This window comes from Megascapheus bottae, chromosome 20 (assembly GCF_031878675.1).
Source record: "Megascapheus bottae isolate mThoBot1 chromosome 20, mThoBot2.hap1, whole genome shotgun sequence".
In the NCBI taxonomy this organism is placed as follows: domain Eukaryota; kingdom Metazoa; phylum Chordata; class Mammalia; order Rodentia; family Geomyidae; genus Megascapheus; species Megascapheus bottae.
Window position 1 is genome coordinate 8,538,617 of NC_143528.1, and position 25,599 is coordinate 8,564,215.

The 25,599-nt window shown below is 39.2% G+C and overlaps 1 protein-coding gene across 2 annotated transcripts in view; it reads left to right on the forward strand.

Moving 5' to 3' along the window:
• The window catches only part of Pofut3 (protein O-fucosyltransferase 3), a 59,453-nt gene that overhangs the window by 28,060 nt on the left and 5,794 nt on the right, over positions 1–25,599 (forward strand). For both annotated transcript variants that reach the window (XM_090353756.1, XM_090353757.1), the window contains exon 3: positions 17,264–18,099. In XM_090353756.1, the coding sequence (XP_090209882.1) occupies positions 17,264–18,099 (836 nt within the window). The remainder of the gene's footprint in view (positions 1–17,263; positions 18,100–25,599) is intronic.

The window sequence follows — 25,599 nt, forward strand, 5'->3', positions numbered from 1 at the left end:
CAGTGTGTCTCTAAATATCTGAATTGCTCTATCAATGAAAAATGTTATTTCTTATTTACTCATAAGTTTTACTCGTATAAAGCTTCTCAGACACGCCCAGGACATTTGGCTTGTTGATTTACTTGCCATTTATTTCAAAGGCTTTACTGGAGTGCAGAATTTGAATGAATCTTAGTACTTCCCCATGGATAACTGCTAAGATATTTCCACGTAATAAACACATTCAGCAACTAAAAGATTTTCCATATCACAGCTCAAGTTAAGAGACTAGTTCTTTAGCATCTTCATAATAATCTCATTTTATCTTTTTATAACTCATTCATTCTTACCTCACTATCAACTTTTTTTTTACAAAAAATTAATAACAATAGCAGAGTATGGCTTATATTTTATTGCTGTTTTAAATGAGGTGATACTGCTTTTTAATCTACCATGAAATATTTTCATATGCAATTAAAATGAAACTGTTATAATTTCCTGAGTAAATGAGGGCAGATAAAACTTATGGGGGGTGTTTCTTTTCTTTTTTCTTTTTTTTTTTTTGTTAGTCGTGGGGCTTGAACTCTGGGCCTGGGCACTGTCCCTGAAGCTCTTCAGCTCAAGACTAATGCTCTACCACCGATAGCTACAGTGCCACTTCAGATGGGTAATTGAAGAGTCTTACAGAATTTCATGCTTGGGCTGGCTTTGAACCTTGTTCCTCAGATTTCAGCCTCTTAAGTAGCTAGGATTACAGGCATGAGCCACCGGCACCTGTTTGGGTTGTTTATTTTCTTACCAGTTAATTTCATCAATTTTTCCTTAACTTAATACATCCAATTATGCTCACAGAAACTTTTGACTTCATTGGAGATACAAGCCACAAGATCTAATAACTAGCCATGTGAACTGAAATTCTTGGTTGCTTGTGATGAGATGAATATAATTTTCAGATGAAATTTGTTTGGAGGTCTGTCTGCCCAGTATCTTCATGTTTAAACTTAATTTTTAAATTTTTCTTCAGAATTTCTAATGGGTTCATATTTGAGGTCTGACCTCTTAACAGATACTTGCTGTTAGCATATAATTTCTTATTTTACTTCTTGTTTATTCTCTTCTGTCCTATTGCCCAACTTGGGGCTTTTTGACTCTTGGGGAGCTAGAGAGAGGTGCATATACTTGCAATTGAGGATCATTTAATTCATACAAAACACCTGAGATATCTGAACAGGGAGCACAGATTTGAAGAAATTGAGAAATTCTTCCTGCTAAGGTATTAAGTGACAGGAGCAATTTAGATGGTTTTGGAACAAAGCAGAGAAGGTTTTATCTATAGCACTCCTACATAAAGCCTCTGTGGACATTAGACCACAGTGGATGTCATTGTCTTTCACATGCATTGGACTGCAAGAAACAAAGCTCTGACGAAAATTGGACTTGTTGTCCACATTTATCCATTAACTTACTCAGAAGTCTAGAGCAAGCAGAAGATGATGTTTAGTAGTTCATTATGTAATTGAAGACATGCTACCCTGCCATTTCTTCACATGTTAGTGAGTTTTTTCCATAGGTACTCTGATAGCTGTAGTTGCTGAAAGCTCTGTAGTTAGCTGAAACCATTCTGCAGTCTCCAAAGTTCGTATTATGATGTACTTCTGAGATCCTTTCTATTCTTCTCCCATGTGCTGTGCGAAAGTTCCTGCTTGTCTCCATTTGCCTGCTGGCAGCAGGCAGTGCCAACAGCAGTATAGTTAGTGCTGTGGAAGGTAGAAAGGAGGTGAGCCATGAAGCAGGAGCCTTGTCTGTGAGCATGCTCATCGTGATCAGAGTATACGGGTGTGTTTTTATTTCTCCCATTGGTTTCCATGCTTTTCTTTCTTTGAGTTAGAGATTTTATAGAATTGAAGTTGGGGGACAAATCTCAATGACATCTTTAGATATAATTAATATAAATTAAGGTACAAGTATAGAATATAGAAACAGAAAAAGTAATATTTTGGTGCCAGTTTTGGTACTTAAACTCAGAGCTTCAATGCTGTACCTCAAGGTAGCTCAAGGCTAATACGCTGACATGCGAGCCACAGCCCTACTTCTAGCTGTTTTTGGTAGTTTTTTGCCAATAAGTTTCATGAACTTCTCTGCCTATGATGGCTTCGAAGTGGGATCCTCAGTAGCCCCTTAGAATTCTAGCTCAGTCTCCTGAGTAGCTAGAATTACAGGTGTGAGTCACTAGTGCCTTTAAAATAACGCAAAAAACCTTCCTTCTTGTATGTTCTTAAATTCAGTAGAATTTCTTGTACCAAGCAGGTATTAATTCTAGATATCTGATGAAAATAATTTGAATAAAATAAATATTATTGGAAAAGGCTCATGTCCTTTGCTTTATGCCTTACCATTTTTTGGCTGCCATAGGAAAATTGGATATTAATTGTTTATAGTATTGATTTGGGCCCACAAAATGTAATTAATGCTTTATAAAAATTGTTTTGAGTTGGGCTAGGGGTTTGGCCTAGTGGTAGAGTGCTTTCCTACCATGCACGAAGACCTGGCTTCAATTCCTTGGTACTACATACATAGAAAAAGCCAGAAGTGATGCTGTGGCTTAAGTGGTAGAGCCCTCACCTTGAGAAAGCCCAGTGTTAAGGCCATGAGTTCAAGACCCAGGACTGGCAAAAAAAATGGTTTTGGGTGCTGGTCCTGGGGTTTTGACTCAGGGTCTGGACTCTGTCATTGAGCCTTTTTGTTCAAGGCTAGTAGTCTGCCCCTCGTGCCACAGCTCCATTTCTGGCTTTTTAGTTATTTGGAGAGGAGTCTCATGGACTTTCTAAACTGAGCTAGACTTGAACCCAACTCCTCAGATTTCAGCCTCCTGAGTGGCTAGGATTATAGATCTGAGCCATAAGCACTTCGTGTGTTCTTAGTTATATTTAGAACATTTTCTTTAATCATAAAGTTTTTTCTTTCAATTTTTAATATCTCTGAGATCAGCATGAGTTTGAACCTGATAGCACCCAGCCAATATTGTCACCAAGACAGTAGTGATGATTTACCCATGCATTCCTGAGCAGACACAATTGGGTTGTTTTTCCGTCTGGTCTAGTGGGACAGTGACAGACCAGATGTCTCTGTTGACAGATTGTTGGAACTATTTTCTGCCTCAGAAGTTTCTTTGACAATTTCTGGTTATATCAAGAAAGCAACAGCATCAGAATTGGAGAGAGCTCTCTGATGGTTTGTCAGAGGACATCTCAGAGGTAATGTCAGAACACCTTTGGATGTGTAGAAAACTATAGACGTCAGAGATTTAGAAAAGCAATTCAGATGAATCAAACTGTAGAAATATTGAGACTTTAAACATTTTAACTCATAATGCCAAATGTTCACAAAAGTCCCAAGTAATAACCAAAAACGAAGTAAATCTTTAAGAACTCTCACAGTGGGAGGTTGAAATCAAGATTGCAGTTCCAGGCCAGCTTGGGCAAAATATTTGTAAGACCCATCTTACCAGGAACAGCTGAGTTTGCTTGTACATGCCTATCATCCCTATCAATTCTCTGGATTGTAGCACATTCGAGAAAAAGATTTCCCCAGTCTTTAATCTCTATCCCCAAACCTCTGGCAATGCCCTATCATAAAATTACTAGGACAAAAGGGCTGATATAGTACATCCCTAGCAAGCTGCAACTACTGAATTCTTGTTAGTCACTCTACAACATTATCTATGCAAATGATATTTATAGATGAACCAATGAATACAATGATTATTGCCCTTTTTGCCGTGAGTTACTAATAGAACCTTATTGATTTATTCTCCATTGCTGGGTTTTCTCTGTATTTACCAGTAATTCAGTGTTCAACTCTTTGGCTAGTCAGAAATAATTACCCTTTCCTTCCTTTGAGAATAGGTGTTGTTATAGTTTGAAATTTAGGTAAGTTTAACATTTATACTTGTAAACGTGAGCTCCTCTGCAGCTTATTATGTTTATCCTTGAAGCTCCAGTTCCCAGCTAAATGTTTTACAAATAGGGAGTCAATAAAACCATGCAGTTTTAGGACTTTCTGGGCTTCTCTGATTTGGTAGCGCTCTGTCTTTTCCCCAGATAAGGGGACTGTAGTAGTGTGACCAGGACGACCTTCAACAGGATTTTAAATTACATGCCCTGGGGCTATTCCCATGTTCTCCGCAGGGATCAGCAGTCTTGTCATGAAGGTCTGGCTGCAATTCAGCCAATCAGTGTAGGGCTCTTGGACTTGGCTTTGCCAAATCCCAGTGGTATCCCAGCCCTTATCCTTCAAGTCAGAGTGGCACCTGGGCCTTCCTGTAAGCTACTCCTGCTCTGTTCAACTGCTGCTTCTTTTTTAACATGAGTCTCATTTTTTCTAATTACTGAGAGAAACTCAATTGATTTTGTGTTTGGCTTTAGAAACTGTCTACAGTACTACAATTTGATTTCAGATTACTGCAGACAGCTGTACCAGGGAGGGAGCACTCTTAAACTGTGATTTCAAATATTGGAAGTTGTTTGAGTTTTGTGAAAGGAAGAATTTAATCCAAGTTAGGAAGTGGGAAAAACTGAGGTAGTTTAACTATATCTGAAGTGACTGACAAGTGTCGTTTATAAGCTTTTCTGTCTTCTACAATAGCTATATTTTGCCAGCTGTTTCATAAGTGTTAACAGATCCATAGAAATTTTAATTTCAGATGAGTGAAAGGGTTTGTAGAAGAATGTTTTAGCGGATGAGCACCAGTGAGTGGCTCATGCATGTAATCCTAGCTACTCAGGAGGCTGAGATCTGAGGATGAAAGTTCAAAGCCAGCCCAGCAGGAAACTCCATGAGACTCTTATCTCCAATAAAATAATCAGAAAAAAACCCAGAAGTGGCACTATGGCTCAAGTAGTAGAGGCTAACCTTAAGCAAAAGAAGCTCAGGGACAGTGCCTAGGCCCAGAGTTCAAGCCTCAATACAGAAAAAAAAATGTTTTAATAATAAGAGGATTCTGAAGTCTTTTTACATCATCTGGAGACATAGTGGAGTGGATTTCTTTTTTTAAAATTCCTTTTCTTTTCTTTTATTTCTTGCCAATCCTGGGCCTTGAGCTCAGGGCCTGAGCACTGTCCTTGGACTTTCTCAAGGCTAGAACTCTACCACTTGAGCCATAGCACCATTTCTGGCTTTTTTCTATATATGTGGTACCAAAGAATCAAACCAGGGTCTTCATGCATGGTAGACAAGCTCTCCACCACTAGGCCAACCTCTCATCCCCAAGTGGATTTCTAATTTGTAATATGGTCAAATATGATTCTTTGGTGTTTTTTCTTTGCGGGGGGAGGGGGGACTGGTCCTGGGGCTTTAACTCAGGGTGCTCTACCACTTGAGCCAGAGCTCAATTTCTGGCTTTTTCTGTTTATGTGGTTCTGAGGAATCAAATCTAGGGCTTCATGCATGCTAGGCAAGCCCCCTACCACTAAACCACATTCTCAACCTCAAATATGGTTTTATGGAGACCTTCACCACCAGCTTATAATTATAATAATAATAATTATTATTATTATTATTTTTGTGGGTCATGGGGCTTGTACTCGGCTTGGGTGTTGTCCCTGAGCTCTTCAGCTCAAGGCTACCACCCTACCCTTGAGCCAAGTCCCACTTCCCATTTTCTAGAGGTTAATTGGAGATAAAAGTCTCAGTTCCTTTTGTGCCCGGACTGGCTTTGAACCTTGATCCTCGGATTTCAGCCTCCTCAATAGCTAGGATTACAGGTGTGAGCCAATGCGCCCATTTATTATTTATTTATTTTTTCAACTGAGTTCTAATTTTCCATGCTCAGTGGGATTTTACAAAAAGAAAAAAAATGGGGTCCCTGTAGCTCCTGCCTGTCAGTAGCTCCTGCTTCAGGAGGCTGAGATCTGAGGATTACAGTTTGAAGTCAGCCTAGGCAAAAAAGTCCGTGATATTTATTTCCAATTAACAATCCAAACAGTGTGGACTGTGGCTGGAGTGGTAGAGTATTTGTCTTCAGCAAAAAGGGTTAGAGATCGTGCCCAGGCCCTGAGTTCAAGTTGTATGACTGTCACGTATGCAACACACACACACAGACACACACACACACACACACACACACACACACAGTCGTGGGGATTGAACTCATGGCCTGGGCACTGATCTTGACATTTTTTGCTACTTGAGTCACAGCACAACTTCCAGATTTTTCTGTGTATGTGGTACCGAGGAATTAAACCCAGGGCTTCATGCATGCTAGGTGAGCACTCTACCACCAGGACATACTCCTGGCCCTGGAAATGCTTTTTGATCAAATAATCTGATATTTTCTTTCATAAAGTTTAATTATCTGAATTTATAATTTCCTTTCTTAAATAGGAACCATTTGTTTTTCTGTTTCTACATTCTTACCAGATGGATTAAGAGAAATAAATAGGAAGGTGATTCTGTGAGGGGAAATTGATGGTGGAAACCAGGAACAAGAATTATGAAGAAAAAAAAAGCCAGATACTTTTACAAAATCAAAGAACAGAAAGAAAGGAAAAACTTAGAACTTGTAATAATAAATTATAAATCAGAAGTATTAAACTTTGGAAATGGGCCTCTGTATTCCTCAGATTGGAATGGGGAGACATAATTCCAGGTTATTTCAAATAGCAAGAATTGAGGGTAGCAATGTTTGACAAGAAATATACTCTTTACCTTATGTAACTATAATCCCTCTGACATCACCCTTACAATAAAATTAAAAGAAATTAAAAGAAAGAATTCGTGGTAGGAATCAGTTGCATGGAGGTTAAGGTCTGGTGGAGCAGAATAAAGGAGTATGAAGATAGGCTAAAGAACCAGCTACTAGTGAATACTATAGCAACTCTTGGGCAGATTGGCTACCTGAGTCCCCAGGTCTGTGCTTTGGGAGGATCTTTCACTTTTCTTCCCACCTTCCAGTCTCCCTACCGTGTTGCCTTTGGCAGGAACTAACTGCAAGCCAGTTTTCCAGGGAGCTGAAGAAATAAAGTTTTCTGGGTCTTAGCCCCATAAACACTGAGTGCAGCACATAAGTACAGAAATGGAACTGTGAACAGACAAGCTGGCAATAAATGGAACTTGTGTTGTTTATGAAGCCACGTTTCCTGGAAAGCACTATAATGTTGGGCTAATACAATTGAAATATGACTTGAAATCCAAGGAAGGTGTTGGAGTACACTGGTGTATCTGTAAGAAATTATTCTTTCCTTTTTTTTTTTGGTCAGTCGTAGGGCTTAAACTCAGGGCCAGAGAACTATCTTTGATCTCTTTCGCCCAAGGATAGTGCTCTGATACTTTGAGCTACAGCTTCATTTCCAGTTTTTGTGTGGTTAATTGGAGATAAGAGTCTCCAGGAGACTTTTCTGCCTGAGCTGGTTTTGAACATCAATCCTCAGATGTCAGCCTCCCAAATAGGTAGAATTATAAATGTGAGCCACTGGTTCCTGGTTGGAAAGAGGGTCTTGCTTTGAATTCTTTGATGAACTTATATAAATCATTGATTCATCAGTACATTTTGATGGGAACATTATTGTTATTATTGGTGGAGTTGTTTTTTTCTTTTTGAGAGCAAGATCTTCCCTGTACATGGTGTTTTAGAACATTTCAAATTGTTCAAAAATATGCACATGATTTTTTTTTCTGATTGCACCTAGCATTAATGCTTAAGGGACTGTTCAGATCTCTGAGTAGGACTTCCAAACAGCATCTTCTTCATATGCTCTGGAGCTCAGAACAGGTGTTAGGGATTATGAAAACCCCAATTCCTTGTGCCTGGGGAAAGAGAAAAGAAAGGAGGGAGATGCTCAAAGTGGTGCAATAAGCTTATTCTAAGAGATTCAAACCAACTTTAGCGGTGATATCAGTAAAGAAAGTAAAGGCAGGAATAAGGTAAGGTTTGGCAGGAGATGACAAGTTTAGTCCTGGTAATGATTTGTGCTTGTCTGTGGTATGTTCACGTAAACATTTCTAGTATGCGTTTAGCTGACTGGTGGACTACCCATTTTGAGCATGGTCAAAAGTGAACTCAGGTACTTCTAGAGGAATGTAGACAGTATGGGAGAATGCAGGTTTCAACTGTGCTGGTCTTTTTTTTTTCTTTTTGTAGCTTGTGGGCCTTGAACTCTGGGCCTGGATGCTGTCCCTGAGCCCTTCAGCTCAAGGCTACTGCCCTATCCCTTCAGCCACAGCACCACTCCCGGTTTTCTAGTAGTTAATTGGGATAAGAGTCTCTTGGTCTTTAGTGCCTGGGCTGGCTTTGAACTGTGATCCTCAGATCTCAGCCTCCTGACTGTGGTGGTGTTTATTTTTTCTGTGGTGGTCTTAATTGTATCAAAAAGAAGGTGAAGGGGCTAGGTTGAGAGTGTCTTTCATCCCTTTTTCCCTCCCTTCCTCCCTCCTTCCCTCCCTCCCTCCCTCCTTCCCTCCTTCCCTTCCTTCTCTAGAGCCACATCTCCTCTTCTGGTTTTTCTGTGTATGTGGTACCGAGTTGAAGCCAGGGCTTTGTGCATGCTAGGCAAGCACTCTACCATTAGGCCATACTCCTGGCCCCACCTTTCTTTCTTCCTTGATGCAACCAAACCTTAAAGAGAACAAAACCATCATCTTCAGTAAAAATGATGGTAATTTTTAGTATATGCTATTTATTGTCAGTATGAACTATGGCTACACACACATTTTGCTTTTTACCAGTACTGGGTCTAGAACTCAGGACTTCGTACTTCTTTGTCCCACCTTTTTAGCCACAACTTTGGTCCAATTTACACATGTTAAATTATGTCACAAATAGAAAGGTGAAAGGATAAAACAATTAACAGCTTGTTAAGTTGATTTATAGCTCTTAAATATTTAGGCTTATGGTTCAAAGGATTCTATTTATGCTTTTGCCTCAGGCCCTACACATCACGAATGGGACTGCAAAGTTATTGACTAACCTACAGGCCACGCTCAATAGGCTTAAGACATTTCCACGCCCAAGGGTAGAATGGACATGCCTAATGAACACGTACTTGAGAGAGGGTTGTTTAATGTGAATTGATTAAGGGACAGGCAGGAAGACTCTTGAAGAGAACTTAATAGGAGAAGAGGGAAGAATATGGGTCCAGAAAGAGAGCTTCTGAGTCAAGTGGCCAATCATTGTTTCCTGAATTAGCTAGAGCTAGAATTAGCTAGAGCTAGGATATTGCAGAAGCATTTGTGGTTAATAATGTGGCTTTCACTATTCTCAGCACCATTCTTTCAGGCAAAAATAAATGATGGAGATGTGTAAATAAGCTGAAAAAACTCAAGTGAAAGAGCTTTTATTTTTATTTTTTTATTTTTTTTTGTGAAAGAGCTTTTAAAGTGACAGTTGGGTGCTGATGTTTTGTACTTATTGTTCTAGCTACTTGGAAGGCTGACATTGGGGACACTGTGATTTGAGACCAGGCAGAAAGGTTCATGAGATCCCTTCTCTGTTTATAGCTGGGTTAGTAGCATGTGCCTGTCATCATAACTTCATGTGAAGCTGAAAATGGCAGGCTCTTATATCCAGGCTAGCCCAGGCAGAAAAGTGTATAGGATGAACCTTAAAAGAAGAAGTTGGATATGCTGGCACATACCTTGTATCCCACATAACACAGGAAGCATAAAATGGGCAGATTTAAGTCCAGATACAAGCCTATAAAAGAAAAGGCCTGGAGGGATGATTCAGTGTCAGATCATTCACAAGTACTTAAGTTTGTACTCTAGTATCACTCAAAATTGGGGCAGTGAAACAACAGAGATAGGTAATGCTATGCATTCCTTGGTACATTGCCTGTCCTTGAAAGTTTTAATCTTCCTGTTGGGTATTTTTGCTGGAACCAAATTTGATAGGAATGTAGGTTTGTTTGTTTTTCCACGGGGATGGTGTCTTGAGGCTTGAACTCTGGCCTGGGCGCTGTTCCTGAGCTCTTCAGCTCAAGGCTACTGCCCTACCTCTGGGCCTGTGGGCTGTCCCTGAGCTCTTCAGTTCAAGGCTACCAACCCTACCCTGGAGCCACAGCCCCACTTCCCCTTTTCTAGTGATTAATTGGAGATAATCTTTCAGCTTTGTATTTCCTGGGCTGGCTTTGAACTGTGATCCTCAGATCTCAGCCTCCCGAGTATCTAGGATTACAGGCATGAGCCACTGCACCCAACCCTCTTTTTTCCTTTTTAAAATTCTTATTATAAAGGTGATATATAGTTATATAAATCTGGTAATGAGTACATTTATTTTTGGAGAACGTCACCCTTCCCTTACTCCCTCTCCCTCTGTTTCTGTATTCCCCCCTCATTACCCTCCTAAGACAGATAAATAAGCAAGGCAAAAAGGAAAGAAAACAGCTAAAAGGAAAAAAAAATCTCTTGTTTCCATTTGTTGAGTTTATTTATTTATTTATTTATTTTATTTTATTTTATTTTTGCCAGTCCTGGGCTTGAGCTCAGGGCCTGAGCACTGTCCTTAGACTTTCTCAAGGCTAGAGCTCTACCACTTGAGCCTCAGCACCACTTCTAGCTTTTTTTTTTTTTCTATGTATGTGGTACCAAGGAATCAAACCTGGGTCTTCATGCATGCTAGACAAGCACTTTAACCACTAGGCCAAACTCCCAACCCTGTTGAGTTCATTTTGATAAACATTATTTTATATGATCAGAGGTACATAGCCATTGCACCACTGTGTTCCTTTCCTAAGAACATCCTCCTTTGCTCTCACTGTGTGTGAATGTCTACTCCTGTATAATTTACCATATTCTAGTGCATATGAGATCTAGCTTCTGCATATGAGGGAAAACATGTAATGTTTGTCTCTCTGAGCTTGGGCAGGAATTTTATTTTTCATTTGTTGGTTGTGGGGTTTGACTCTGGGCTTGGACTCTTTCCCTGAGCTCTTCAACTCAAGGCTAAGTGCTCTACCATTTAAGTCACAGTACCACTTCCGGTTTTCCAGTGGTTAATTGGAGATACAGCTCATGCCTGAGCTGGATTTGAACCGTCATCCTCAAATCTCAGCCTCCTAAGTAGCTAGGATTATAGGCATGAACCACTAGCACCTGGCTAGGAATTCTTTTTAAAAATAGAAATTACCTTTGGGGGGGGAAACAGGAGGATGGCCTAGTGGTAGAGTGCTCACCTAGCATGCACGAAGCCCTGGGTTCAATTCCTCAGTAACATATACATAGAAAAGGATGGAGTGGTGTTGTGGCTTAAGTGGTAGAGCTCTAGCCTTAAGAAAGCTCAAAGACAGTGCCCTGACCCTGAGTTCAAGCCCCTGACTGGAAAAAAAGAAAAGAAAGAAAGAAAGAAATTACCTTTGGCAAACACCTGGAAGAGGGTACTCTTCCAGAGTGCCTTCCAGAGTAAGGCATTGCTGTATCATGTGCCAAGCACACTGGAGTTTCCATATCACTGGTATACTAAAGCTGGAAAATATCATTAATTCATTTGTTCAGTAGAATCCACATGATAGCAAAATGAATGATCCCTCTGGTCTTTTGCTATTGTCCAGTCTGAAATCCTGGTCCCTAACTGGGGTTTCCATTTCCAGATAGTTGGTCCAGCCATTGTAAGTAAGGTGTGGGGAGTAACACATGTTGCCTTCTGTTTTCTACAGTTTGTGTGGGAAAACTGCAGGAAGCATGTGTGCCCCTGAAGAAGAGGGGAGCTCATAAACACCCCCACAAAACATGCCACTCCTTTGCTTATTGCTACTTTGCATTCAGCCTTTGTAGTCCACAATCTGGCAGCCTTTGCTGGCATTAGTTTTACTCCATTAGTATTCCAAGTTGTAGTTCCCTTTATAGTGCATTTCATCACTTAAGTTCTGTTCCTCAGCTGTTGTTTAAAGGGACAAGTCAACGTGTCAGTATTTAGCAAACACAAAATAATCCACAGAGATCAGTGTTTGAAACTGATGTTATTCCTCGTAAATGGCAGTATAAAACAAACAAACAAACAAACAAATAAACAACAAAAAGAGGCAGTGCAGATGACTGTATAAACTAATAAACTTGCACACAAATTTGCTACCTTTTAATGGATTCACACTGTTAATTGATATCTTTAAAGATTTTAGTCTCAGACTCATGTTATAAAGGCATGGCCCTTGCTGGTGTGGTGGCTCATGCCTATAATTCTACCTACTCAAGAGGCTAAGATCTGAAGATCAAGGTTCAAAGCCAGCCCAGGCACAAAAGAACCTGAGACTCTTATCTCCAATTAACCTCTAGAAAAGGGAAGTAGGGCTTGGCTCAAGGGTTGGGTGGTAGCCTTGAGCTGAAGAGCTCAGGGACAGCGCCCAAAGCCTAGTTCAAGCCCTATGACCCACAAAAATAAATAAATAAATAAATAAATAAAGGCATGGCCCTGAGTTGAGGTGATCTAAATGACTCCCTCCATCCTGATCCACATTCAATGCCTTTGATGTAGGTTGTTAACCTACATCACAGGCCATGGTGTCTCCATTGTCATGTTGATCTAATTTGAACATTCCTCAGTGTTTTCTGTGTGAAGTTCTAGGGCTAGGAGGGAAAATCACAGGGCCAGTTGACACATTTGTAATGTTCTCCAGAGAATTGGACTTTGAAAGAACCTAGCAGAAAGCTTTTTATTTTATTTTTGCTTAGCACACATTGGTAATATATAGGCTTATAATTCTACATATGCAAACAATGTACTCTGATCAACCTCATCCCTCTATTTCTGCCCTCCATCCACTCTCCCATCCTGAAATAATCTCAACAGTAATCTTGCTGTTCTGTTTTCCTACATGCAGAAAGGCTACTGCAACCATGTTCATCTGTGTTCATCCTCACTCGTCGCCTTCCCCCATCCTGCTTCTGTCCCTTTATCTGAGCCCATTTTACTTTCTGGTCATTCATTTTGTTTATTTAGTGTAAATTAACTGTTCTAAGGAGTTTTAATATGGTATTTCAGGGTACATGTATTATATTTTGCTTAGAATACCCTCTTTTTGTTCAGAAAGCTTATTTTAATATCATTTTTTGTGTGTATGTACACAGGTTGTAGGGTATGTGTGTCTGAACATGCACAGATTGTGACGATTTGGAGTGTGTGTGTGTGAGAGTGGATGTTTGTACCAGTTCTGAGTTTAAATTCAGGGTACTGTCATTGAGCTTTTTCTTTTTTATTGCTTAAGGCTAGTGCCATACCACTTAAGCCAAAGCTCCATTTCTGGACTTTTACTGGTTAATTGGCAATAAGAGTCTCATGGACTTTTCTCCCTGGGCGGACTTGAACCCCAATCCTTAGATATTTGCCTCTCAAATAGCTAGGATTAGAGAAATAAGCTACTGGCGCATGGCTGGGATTTTGTTTTGTGGATAGTCGACCCTTGGTATCCATGCATATATGGTTTCAAATAGACCACCAGTGAGGAAACATTCACAAATCCTCAGGATATATAGACTTAAGTATGCAGGGGTTACCTAAACTTACCTATATTGTATGTGCATATGGAGTAGGCTATTATTTTAAATTCATTTTGCATACATCCATACTGCTCACAAACCATAGATATTGTTCATGCTCTTCATCTTCAATACTGCCAAGGCATGATTTATTTTTTTCCCATAATGCTGCCTAGCTTCTGAGAAAGACATACCTCCTTGCAATAAATCTGAAAATTTTATTTTAGCACTTTATTTGTGCTTTATCACTTTCAATTGCACTTGCTTTCCGTGCATCATTTTTGGGGAGGCATCTATCACAAAGTTAAGGAACATGCTTAGCAGATTACATGATCATAAACACAATTAATGATAACACAGGGCTGACTGAGAGCTTCCCTACATCAATGGAGCAGTTTAAAAGACTTATTTTGGTGTTTCATTTAATTTTTTATTGCACTTGGCAAAAATCGTATGTAATAAGTTTTTGTAAAAGACAAGGTCCCTGTATATCTCAGATAAAATACCAGGAATTGTTTTGTAACATAACAAATGTTGAAAATATTTCTGGAAAGTTGGAACCCTTTAATTCTTCTATTAAAGAGGTATGTATTTATACCCATAAACTCAACAGACTCAAGCATGAGACCTTTGCTCTGTGTGTGTGTGTGTGTATGTGTGTGTGTGTGTGTATGTGTGTGTGTGTGTATGTGTGTGTGTGTGTGTACTGGTTCTGAGGCTTGAATTCAAGGCTTGGGTGCTGTCCCCAAACTTTTATGGTCAAGGCTATTGCTCTACTACTTGAACCACAGCTCTACTTCTGGCTTTTTGGTGGTTAATTGGAGATAATCTTGATCCTCAGATCTTAGCCTCGTGAGTAGCTCCAATTACCGGCATGGGCCACTGATGCCTGGTTTTTCACTTTAATTTTGTTTGTTTGTTGGTCTTGGGGCTTAAATTCCGGGCCTGGGTGCTGTACCTGAGCTCTTCAGCTCAATGCTAGCTAGTGCTCTACCAGTTGAGCTACAGTACCACTTCCAGTTTTCTTGGGTTAATTGGAGATAAGAGTTTCACGGACTTTCAAACTTGGGCTGGCTTTGAACCCCAATCTTCAGATCTCAGCCTCCTGAGTAGCTGGGATTACAAGTGTGAGCCACTGGCACCCAGCCATTTTAATTTTTAAGATTTTTGCTGTCTCCTCCTCCTGCTTGACTTCTTCTCCTTCCTTCTCTTTTTCTACTCCTCTCTATCCTCCTTACCCTCTTTTTTTTCTCATCTTCCTGCTCTTCTTTCTCTTTTCTCTTTTCCTCCTTCCCCTTGTTTTTCTCTTCCTTTTCTTCTTCCTCTTCCTTCTTCTTTCCCAATCTTCGAGCCTTGAGCATAGTAGGTGATCACCCTACCACTAGGTATATCCAGAGCCCTTGTTCTTTTGTGTCAGTGTCTTACCAGGCAACCCAGACTGGCCCTGAATTCTTGATCTTCCCACCTTCAACTCCTGAGTGCTAGGATAGGTGTCTGCCATTATACTTGGCTATGTTGTGGTTTCTTAATACACGGATATAAGTATTTCTTGCCTAAGTATTCCATTTATTTCAAACCCCAGTAGGTTTAGGGGATACACACATCTCTATATACATATACATATACATATACATATATCCCCTTCTCTTTTGTCCAGCCTTGAGGTTATAACAACAGCTTGGCTAGAAGCAGAGGAAACCTGTTATGGCCATCAAAGAGTCTTTACACAGCCATTTTTAGTTCCTTCAACACCTCACTGATATAGATGAGAAGAGATAGAACTCAGTGCTGCTCCATCCTCTAAAGCACTAGAGTAGCTTTGTGTCTTCCCCAGTCATTTCTCTAACTAACCCACCAGTTAGCACTGGGCAACTACTCTTACTGGAGTCACTTATGCCTACCCCTGTGCCTAAGTCTGAGTTGATTTTGTATCCCCTCCCCCTTTTTTTTAAACTTTGATCTTAAAACTTCGATTCTTGATCCTTGTTTTTCTTTTCTGTGGGTTGAACCCTACTACTTTTTCTCCTGGTAAGTGGCCTTGATTTTCTGTTATGCTTAGGAGAGGGGGGGTGGAGGAAGAGGGAGGAGACTTTACGTTCTGACTCAGTTTTACAGGTTCCAGGTCCCATTGTTGGCCATTTACCAGCCAAGATATTTTCTGAGCAGCAGCTGCTTCAGTGCAGAGATCTGCCTTTCTTCAGTTCAAGTCCACCTGTTTTTCTGTGTTAATGATTATTATCTTTTTCCAGCTATCAACCTAGTCTGCTATTACATTTCAGGAATGTGAAAGACTATTGTTTAGTAAGCTAAAGATAAAATTAAGATAAACACACCATTTTTTTTTTTTTTTGGCCAGTCTTAGGATTTAAATTCAGGGCCTGGGCACTGTTCTTGGGCTTTCTCAAGGCCAGTCCTCTACCACTTGAGCCACAGTACCACTCCTGGCCTTTTCTGTATATGTGGTATCCAGAAATCAAACCCAGGGCTTCATGCATGCTAGGCAAACACTCTACTACTAGGCAACACATCCAGCCTAAAACACCCATTTTTATGTGGAGCACTCATTATTATCAAGATAGTGCTTCTTTACAGCATTTTCTTTGTGTTCAGGCTGCATCCTTGACACAGCCTTCTCTGGTATGTAATTGTTTAAAAGCCTTTTTCTATTAATTGATTTGTCTTTGGTGTGCTGTTGGCATCAAAGAATTTATATTTATTTGAGAGATTATATACTTGTATTAAATAATGAATTTCTATGAGCCCTTCCAGAGCGCATGTCTTATTCTACTGTTAAGTATTTATTTGGCTTATTTTAATCTCTTAATGATGGATGAATACTGGAATTTTTTCCCCTACTATTATTTTACATTTACAAATCAGGCTTCACAAAATCGTTAGCGTGAGGAACATTCAAGAGTTCAATATCATGATAATGTCTTAATCCTTCCTCTTTGGTTACAGAAATAAATTCTTCCTGACTAGATCTCCACCTGGGCAGGCAGGAAACAATTGTTTACCACATCCATCACTTTTGTCTGCACATTATCATGTTTCAGAGGTTTTCCAATTAATCCTGTGGAAGCTAGAATCACTCCTAATTATAATCCTGTTTTGTGTCTTTATTTCTGGATGTGCTTGTTAATTCATGTCCATCCCGCAGTGGTCTGTAACAGTGCTATTATTGGCCCTTTTATCTTTAAAAGCTTCTCGTCTGCCATTTTGACTAAGATTGATTAACTGCACTTTGTTGAAATCGATCATTTTAGATTAAAAAAAATCTATTCTGTATATTTCTTCTGGCTACTCAGGCATGATTTCACTCCCCCCGCCCCCCCATCTAATCAATCTGCCAACCTGGGTGCTTTTTTTCTTTCTGATTTCCTTTCTTTTGCACTTTCCTTTTTAAAGAACTGTTGATCTTGATCTCTTTATTTCTCCACCCCTCTTGTAGATGTCACCCCTGAGATGAAAAGTCCAGCTGCAGGGGGCAGGGAATAAATTCTCCTTTCAAATCTGGCCAGATTCTATTCCCATTTTTATAAAATGAGAAATGATAGTCCTTCTACTTGGTGATGTTTTCCCTGAAGGTTTGGGAGTGAAAGCCTCATCATTGGCTGCTTGGCACTCTGCCATGTCACTATATCAGTTTTCTTATTTATAGTCTCAGAATTCTCTGTTTTCTAATCTTACATGCTAACCTACTTTTGTGTTTTTGTTTTCAGGTAATGGTAGGTTGAGCTACAACCTATGTTTACTACTGAACGTACCGAATATCGAATTGTCTTTTGGATATATAAATTAATATTTGATTTTCTCCTCCTAGGTACTGACTTTAACATAGATAGCTTACCTCTGCCTCGAGAAGCTTACCATGACTGGGCTCTCTTCCATGAAGAATCCCCGAAAAACAACTATAAGCTCTTCCATAAGCCAGTGATCACCTTGTTCAACTACACAGCTACTTTCAGCAGGCATTCCCATTTGCCACTGACTACGCAGTACTTGGAGGGTGTAGAAGTCCTGAAGTCACTGAGATACCTAGTTCCTTTGCAGTCCAAAAACAACCTAAGGAAAAGACTTGCTCCCCTGGTGTACGTACAATCAGATTGTGACCCACCCTCAGATAGGGACAGCTATGTTCGAGAACTGATGACTTATATCCAGGTTGATTCTTATGGTGAGTGTTTACGAAACAAAGAACTCCCTCAGCAGTTGAAAAATCCAGCCTCTCTGGATGCTGATGGCTTCTACAGGATCATTGCCCAGTACAAGTTTATCCTTGCTTTTGAGAATGCAGTTTGTGATGACTACATCACTGAGAAGTTCTGGAGGCCTCTGAAACTGGGTGTGGTCCCTGTATATTATGGCTCCCCTAGCATCACAGACTGGCTTCCCAGTAACCAAAGTGCTATTCTTGTATCTGAATTTTCTCACCCCAGAGAACTAGCAAGTTATATCAGACAACTGGATTATGATGACAGATTGTACGAGGCCTATATAGAATGGAAGCTGAAGGGTGAGATCTCCAATGAGCGCCTTCTGACAACTCTTAGGGACCGGAAATGGGGAGTGCAAGACATCAACCAGGACAATTACATCGATGCATTTGAGTGTATGGTGTGCCGCAGTGTATGGGATAACATTAGGCTGCAAGAAAAGGTAGGTGAATGAGTTGTGGCAAAGGGGTGTGGGCTAGCTATCTCATAGTACTCTGCCATTTCACAGCTATGGTTGCTCCCTATCCCTGCTTATCATTCTAGCAGAGAGACAGGTTCTGCAAAAATGTCGAACATTTCCGTACTGTCTTTGGTGGAATATATTAAGTTTAAAATTATGCTATTCTTTCTAAAACTCTCTATTCCTTTTCTCATTTTCTTTTGCCAGTCCTGGGGCTTGACTTAGGTCCTGAGCATTGTTGTTGTGCTTTCTCAAGGCTAGAGCTCTAGCACTTGAGCCACAGCACCACTTCTGGCTTTTTCTATGTATGTGGTACTGAGGAATCAAACCCAGGTCTTTGTGCATTCTAGGCAAAGCACTCTATCACTAGGCCAAACTCCCACCCCTTTTCATTTCTTCTGGAGGATCCCTGTGCTACATCAGGTCCTAGGCAGTAACACAAGGGGGCTGCAAAGGGAGGAAAGAAGATGCCAAACAAAACACATCTCCACGTTCCGCATATAATTCATGTGGTTAAATCTTCAATAATGTAGTAGAGGCACACTTTCTTTCACTAATGCCCCACCACCAGCCAACTTGAATTTCATCTTCATTTCACACTTACAATTAACTACACTCCACCTTCTTCTTGTACATCTCTTGCTGGCAGAAACACAGGCCTTCTGATACGGATTGAATATTTCTTATCCAAAATACCTGGGACCTTAGTATTCAAATTTTAGAGTTTTTCAAAGTTTGAAATAACTAAGATTTACCAGTTGAACATTTATAATCCAAATAATTCAAAACATCAGAAGTATGCTTAAAAAGTTCAGGACTTTGGAGTATTTTGATTGCAGATTTTCAGATATTTTGTTTTACATCCCAAGTATTGTTCAAATGATGACGGATGTACCTTAAAATCATTATAAAGTTAGATGGGTACAGGTTGTTCATACCTAAAATCCTAGCTACTCCAGATGCTGTCATCTATGGATCATGTTTTGAAGCCTGCCTGGGTAGGAAAGTGTTTCAGATTTTCATCTCAAATTAACCACAGTGCGAGCCTTGAGGAAAAAAAAATAGTCTTTTATCTAGACAGTGCCCGGGCCCTGAGTTCAAGCCTCAAGACCAGCAAAAAAAAAATAATAATTTATTTTTTATTAAAGAATTTATTAACATTGATATTTATATCATATTTCAAATGTCATGTTTAACAAACAAGTATTAAAGAAGGGATTTTCTATATACGATCATTTGCACTTAGGTTTTAGAACATAATTAAAATTAAACTGAGGGTTTGTATGTCATATATACATATTAATCTATGTAGTAAAGCATTATGTCTGTAGAGTATATAGTCCATCAAAATAATTATTATAGTCTTTCTTTCATTTTAATCATCATATTGTTCTTAAGTCTACCTTCATACTTCTAGATTACTTTTTTTTTTTTTTTTTGGTGTTGACTCTAAATCTTAAACTCAGAGTCCCTGGCACTGTCTCTTAGATGGACTAGGACTCTACCACTTGAGCCACAGCTCCATTTATGGCTTCTTCTTATTTATTTGATTGCTAATTTGAGATAAGAATATCTCAGACTTGTCTTCTCTAAAGAAGAAATAAGAATGGCCTATAGACACATGAAGAAATGCTCGACATCTCTGGCCATAAAAGAAATGAAAATCAAACAGGACATGAGAAAGGGTATCAATATTTGTGAAGTAATGTACCTTCTATCTGTTGAATATAATGTAACCCTTCTATTAATTACAATAAAAATATATAAAAAAGAAATGCAAATCAAAACAACTCTAAGATTCCACCTCACTCCAGTTAGAATGGCCAGGATCAAGAAATCTAATAACAACAGATGCTGGCAGGGATGTGGCCAGGAGGGATCACTACTACACTGTTGGTGGGAGTGCAAACTCATTCAACCACTCTGGAAAGCAGTATGGCAGTTCCTCAAAAGACTAAACATAGAGCTCCCCTATGACCCAGCAATTCCACTACTTGGCATTTACCCAATCATCCAAAAACAAGGACATACTAAATCCACTAGCACAACAATGTTCATTGCAGCACTATTTACCATAGCAAAGGTATGGAACGAACCCAGTAGCCCCTCAGTTGATGAGTGGATCAATAAGATATGATATTTGTACACAATGGAATTCTATGCTGCCATCAGAAAGAATGACATTGCCCCATTTCTTAGGAAATGGAAAGACTTAGAAAAGATCATATTAAGTGAAGTAAGCCAGACTCAAAGGAACTTAGGCTCAATGGTTTCTCTCATTTGTCATAATCAGTAGAAACCTTGGGCTCTACTAGCAGAGGTTTACCGTAGAGCAAAACCTAGATTCATAAGGCCATATAGTATGACGCTAAATGAAAGGACCTCCAGGATATAGAAACAAAAGCCCATATAATGAGTGATTGTTACCCTTAATGTACTATGTTATCTCTCATCTCTTTTGCTGTCCCTTGGTTATCTCATATGGTTACAGTATTTCACCTTGTTATCTGATATAATATATGTATGTTTATTTGGTTATTTGAAATAGGATAGGGAAGGGGGTAAAATAAGATGAGGGGCTGGGTTGGGGGGAGGGAAATGGGGACCAAGACATGAGGAAGGGTATCAATGTATGTGAAGTAATGCACCTTCTATCTGGCGAATATAATGTAACCCTTCTACTAACTACAATAAAAAATATATGAAAAAAAAGAATATCTCAGACTTGCTTAGGCTGGCTTTGAACCAGGATCTTGAGGTGATAGCTTCCAGAATTAGATTATAGGCATGAGCCAAGTTCTCTAGTTTGCTTTTGAATTGGATTTATATATAATGAAAATAATCTCATGTTATAGTAACTGAAATTCTTTTTTGCCAATCCTGGGAACTGAACTCAGGGCCTGAGCACTATCCTTGGGCTTTCCTTAAGGTTAGTGCTCTACTACTTGAGACACAGCACCAGCTCTGGCTTTTCTATATATGTAGTACCGAGGAATCAATCCTGGGTCTTTGTGCATGCTAGGCAAGCACTCTACCACTAGGCCAAACTCCTGATTCCCGTAAGTGAATTTTTTTTGGTGGGGGGGGGGGGAGGCCATGGATCTTGGACTCAGCCTGGGTGCTTTCTCTCTAAGCTCTTCAGTTCAAGGCTACCACCCTACTCTTGAGCCAAGCCCTATGTCCCATTTTTCTAGAGGTTAATTGAAGATAATAGTCTCAGGTCCTTTTGTGCCCAAGCTGGCTTTGAACTTTGATCCTCGGATCTCAGCCTCCTGAGTAGCTAGGATTACAGGCATGAGCCACTGCGCCCGACTAAGTCACTGAAAAAAAAATTTTTTAAATGTTTTTATTTTTTTTATTGTAATTAGTAAAAGGATTACGTGATATTTGCCAGATAGAAGGTGCATTAATTCACATACATTGATACCCTTTCACATGTCTTGGTACCCATTTCCCTCCCCCCCCACACCCCCTACCCGTCTTGGTTTTCCCCCCTTCCCTATCAAATTTCAAATATCCAAATACAAATAAATTCAATATATCAGATAACAAAGTGAGATACTATACCAATATGAGATAACCAAGGGACAGCAAAGGAGATGAGAGACAACATAGTACATTAAGGATAACAATCATTCATTATATGGCTTTTGTTTCTAAGTCTTTCCATTTCCTATCAAATGGGGCGATGTCATTCTTTCTGACAGCAGCATAGAATTCCATTGTGTACAAATACCACAACTTGTTGATCCACTCATCAACTGAGGGACATCTAGGTTGGTTCCATATCTTTGCTATGGTGAATAGTGCTGCAGTGAACATTGTTGTGCTAGTGGATTTAGTATGCCCTTGTTTCTGGATGGTTGGGTAAATGCCACGTAGTGGAATTGCTGGGTCATAGGAGAGCTCTATGTTTAGTCTTTTGAGGCACTGCCACACTGCTTTCCATAGTCACTGAAAATTTTAAGGCAACATTTATTGAATCTAATTAATTTCTGTTTTCTTTAGATTAAAAAAGAAATTTGATGTTCTCTACCTGTACCACTTGTCTATCACTCATCAACCCACTGGCTGGTTACCATAGATCATTTCATCTCAAGTTCTCTGAAAGCAAACAATTTCAGTATTTTTTTTTAGCACTAATGGGATTTTAACTCAGATTTTTATGCCCACTAGGATGCCATAAATGAGCCATATTCTTAGCCTTGAAGGTAAATAATTTCTGTTAAGTAGCTAGTATTTATATTAATTTCAAGCCAGATATATACCTAAATAGTATGAGAAATTATTTTAATGTAGTATGTGGATACTATATGGGACTTTGACAAACTAAATATATCTATATACATACATTGATTTATATGAACATAAACACATCTTACATGTCTTTAGACAAAATAGGTGCAATATTTTTCTAATTTTAACAATTATGAAAATTTAAACTTTTTTTTGCCAGTCCTGGGCTTGAGCTCAGGCACTGTCCTTGGACTTTCTCATGGCTAGAGCTCTTCCACTTGATCCTCAGCACCACTTCCAGCTTTTTTTCCATGTATGTGGTTCTGAGGAATGGAACCTGGGCCTTCGTGCATGCTAGGCAAGCACTCTACCACTAAGCTAAACTCCTAGGCCTAACAAATTTAACCTCTTTTATCCAATTTTATACTAAATTTCACCTCATAAAATTATTTGAGTCTTTTGGTCAGCAACAGAAACACATTATCACATCATTCTTAGAGAATGCATCCTGCTTTCTGAAATAACTTCCTTTATGATGTGATTTATAGGGCCGCATCACAGGAAAAGGTAAGGTACACCACAAAAGGTACACCACATATATAAATATGCTCACATACAGAACTACAAAAACTCATAAGAGACTGTATTAAGTGCCCATGCTTTACTAATTAATTATTCTAAAAATACATCAAGGCAGAAAACAGTATTTCTGAATGTGATGACTTGGTTGGGTGACTTTCAACATCCTTTCAATTCTTGTGGATTGTACTCACAGAAACCTGAAAGAACTGTCAAAATTCTGCTCACTTCTGTTTTTCATTAATCAGTTATGTATGGAATGTTAGAACTGAGCAGCTCACATTTTGGTGGGCAGGAAATTGAGTGAGAATATGGCTGTGGATCTGTGTGATGATTTTTAATGTTTATTGGGTTGTTGAGGACCAACCTAGGGCCTTGTGTCTACTAAGCATGCTTTGAACCATGTTCCTCAGATTTCAGACTCCTGAGTAGCAGCGATTACAGGCATGATCCACCACGCCCAGCTCCCATCCATTTTTAAACTGAAAAAAAATGTTCAGTCCACATTTATGAATGTTATTTGATCTGTACTCTATTTCTAATACCTTTGTCTACATGTTCCTTAATCAGCATGTAAGTTTTCTACTTTATCTTTATATTCTCCTTAGTGTTGGGTTACTTTGCTCTTCTTTTTCAAATTTCTTAATGTGGAAAAGAATATATTCTGTGGGGTTAGGCTGAATAACTCAGGGACACCACCCAGGTCCAGAGTTCAAGTCATGGAAGTTCCACTACCGACAAAAATAAATAAAAAAATTTTAAAGTGTATTCTGCAGTTTGGTGGGGGCAGTGTTCCCCAAACATCAATTCGATCGATTTCGTTGTTACTGTTGCTCAAATCTTCTCCATCCTTTGTGAAGTTCTTTATTGGTATTTATTGGGAGAAGTATTGAATCTCCAACTATAATTGTTGACTTGCCTGCTTTTCCCTTGAGTTCTGTCAATATTTACTTCAAGTATCTTTAGGCTCTGTCATTAGGTATTTAGTGAATGAACTAACTTATTTATCATTTTGCTCTTCTGATTTACCTCATGGAGAGCGCAACACTTGTTTGTTGAGTAAAAAGGTATAGATAAAGCTAAGTTGGCCATATTCAGTATTGGAAGTGTAATGCAATTTTTTAAAATTTTTTATTGTTTGGCCAGTCCTAGAGTTTGAACTAAGGGCCTGGGCACTGTCCTTGGGCTTTCTCAAGGCTATTTTGCCGTACCACTTGAACCACAGCATCACTTCTGGCTTTTCCTGTATATGTGGTAGAGAGAAATAGAACCCAGGGCTTCATGCATGCGAGGCAAGCACTCTACCACTACGCCATGCTCTCGGCTCCCATATGTTTTAAATATGTGTAATAACCTAGATTTCAGGAAGGCAGATGCAGTTGGGTCAACCGTATAGACAAGCTCAAAGGATTTCCCTAATATCTGCCATAGTTCATCTTGTTCTTCAGAGATTAGAAAGGTGACTTAAGTGTGTGTGTGTGTGTGTGTGTGTGTGTGTGTGTGTGTCTGTGTGTCTGTGTGTATAAGAGTGGGATTATGGTAATGACAGACCCAGTCTGATAGGAATATTGAGTTTAGTAATTTTATATATGTATATTTTTTATTGTAATTAATAAAACAGTTACATGATATTTGACAGATAGAAGGTACATTAATTCACATATATTGATACCCTTTCACATGTCTTGGTCCCCATTACCCTCCCCTCCACCCCCCTTAGTAATTTTTTTAAAAAGATTGTTTTGCTTCAGAGTTACTTTTCTGGCTGAGGGAAACAGTTTTAGATTTGTTTTTCTGTTTGTTTATTAGTGTTATTTTTACTGTAATAAAAGTTATGTAAATTTTCTCCCATCTGCTAACTATTACTAAAATCACCCACAAACTAAGAAAATAAACAGAAGGTGTTTCTGTAGAATGATTAATGCTACTGGGCACAAACAAAGTCTGCAGTTGCAATCTGACTGCTTTATGCACCCATCCAGGGGACTGTGGTACAGTTTTGAGAGTTTAATAACAATGACAACTCAAACCTTGAACCCAGTAGTCTTTAAAAATTTCAGTATTGTGTTTTTCTTTTTCAACAAACAATTCCACAGTGATGGCTTTTTCAGTTAATGGGCTCTAGTCAGTGTTTTTGAAAGGGCAAGGGACTTGAATTTCTCATCATAGCATCAGTTTTCTTGCAATTTTTCCATCTTACTCTCATTTGGACCTCCAATGTTTTCCAAACCGACAATCAGGCCATACTTCATCTTTATGAACTGGTTATAATTTTAGATGATTTTTTTTGTTGTTTGTTTGTACAGTGGTCATTTTTTTCTCCCAAGTGAAATAGGTCATGTATCTATCTCTCCTTGGAAGGACTCAGCACTTTGTGGAATTCTGTTCCCTGATAGGCTCAAGAAGAGTTAAGAAATTCAGGAGACTGCAGTGTGGTCTAGTGGTCAAGTGCTTACCTAGCATGAAGGCCTGGCCAGGTTTGATTCCTTGGTACCACATACACTGAAAAAGCTGGAAGTGGTGCTGTGCTCAAGAACAGCAATCAGTCCCAGAGGCCCAGAGTTCAAGCCCAAGACTGACAAAAAAAAAAAAAAAAGGAGCTAAGAAATTCAGTACTATCTAGTATTTTCTCATTATAGGAATAGGAACCATATACTTGTTGGAAGC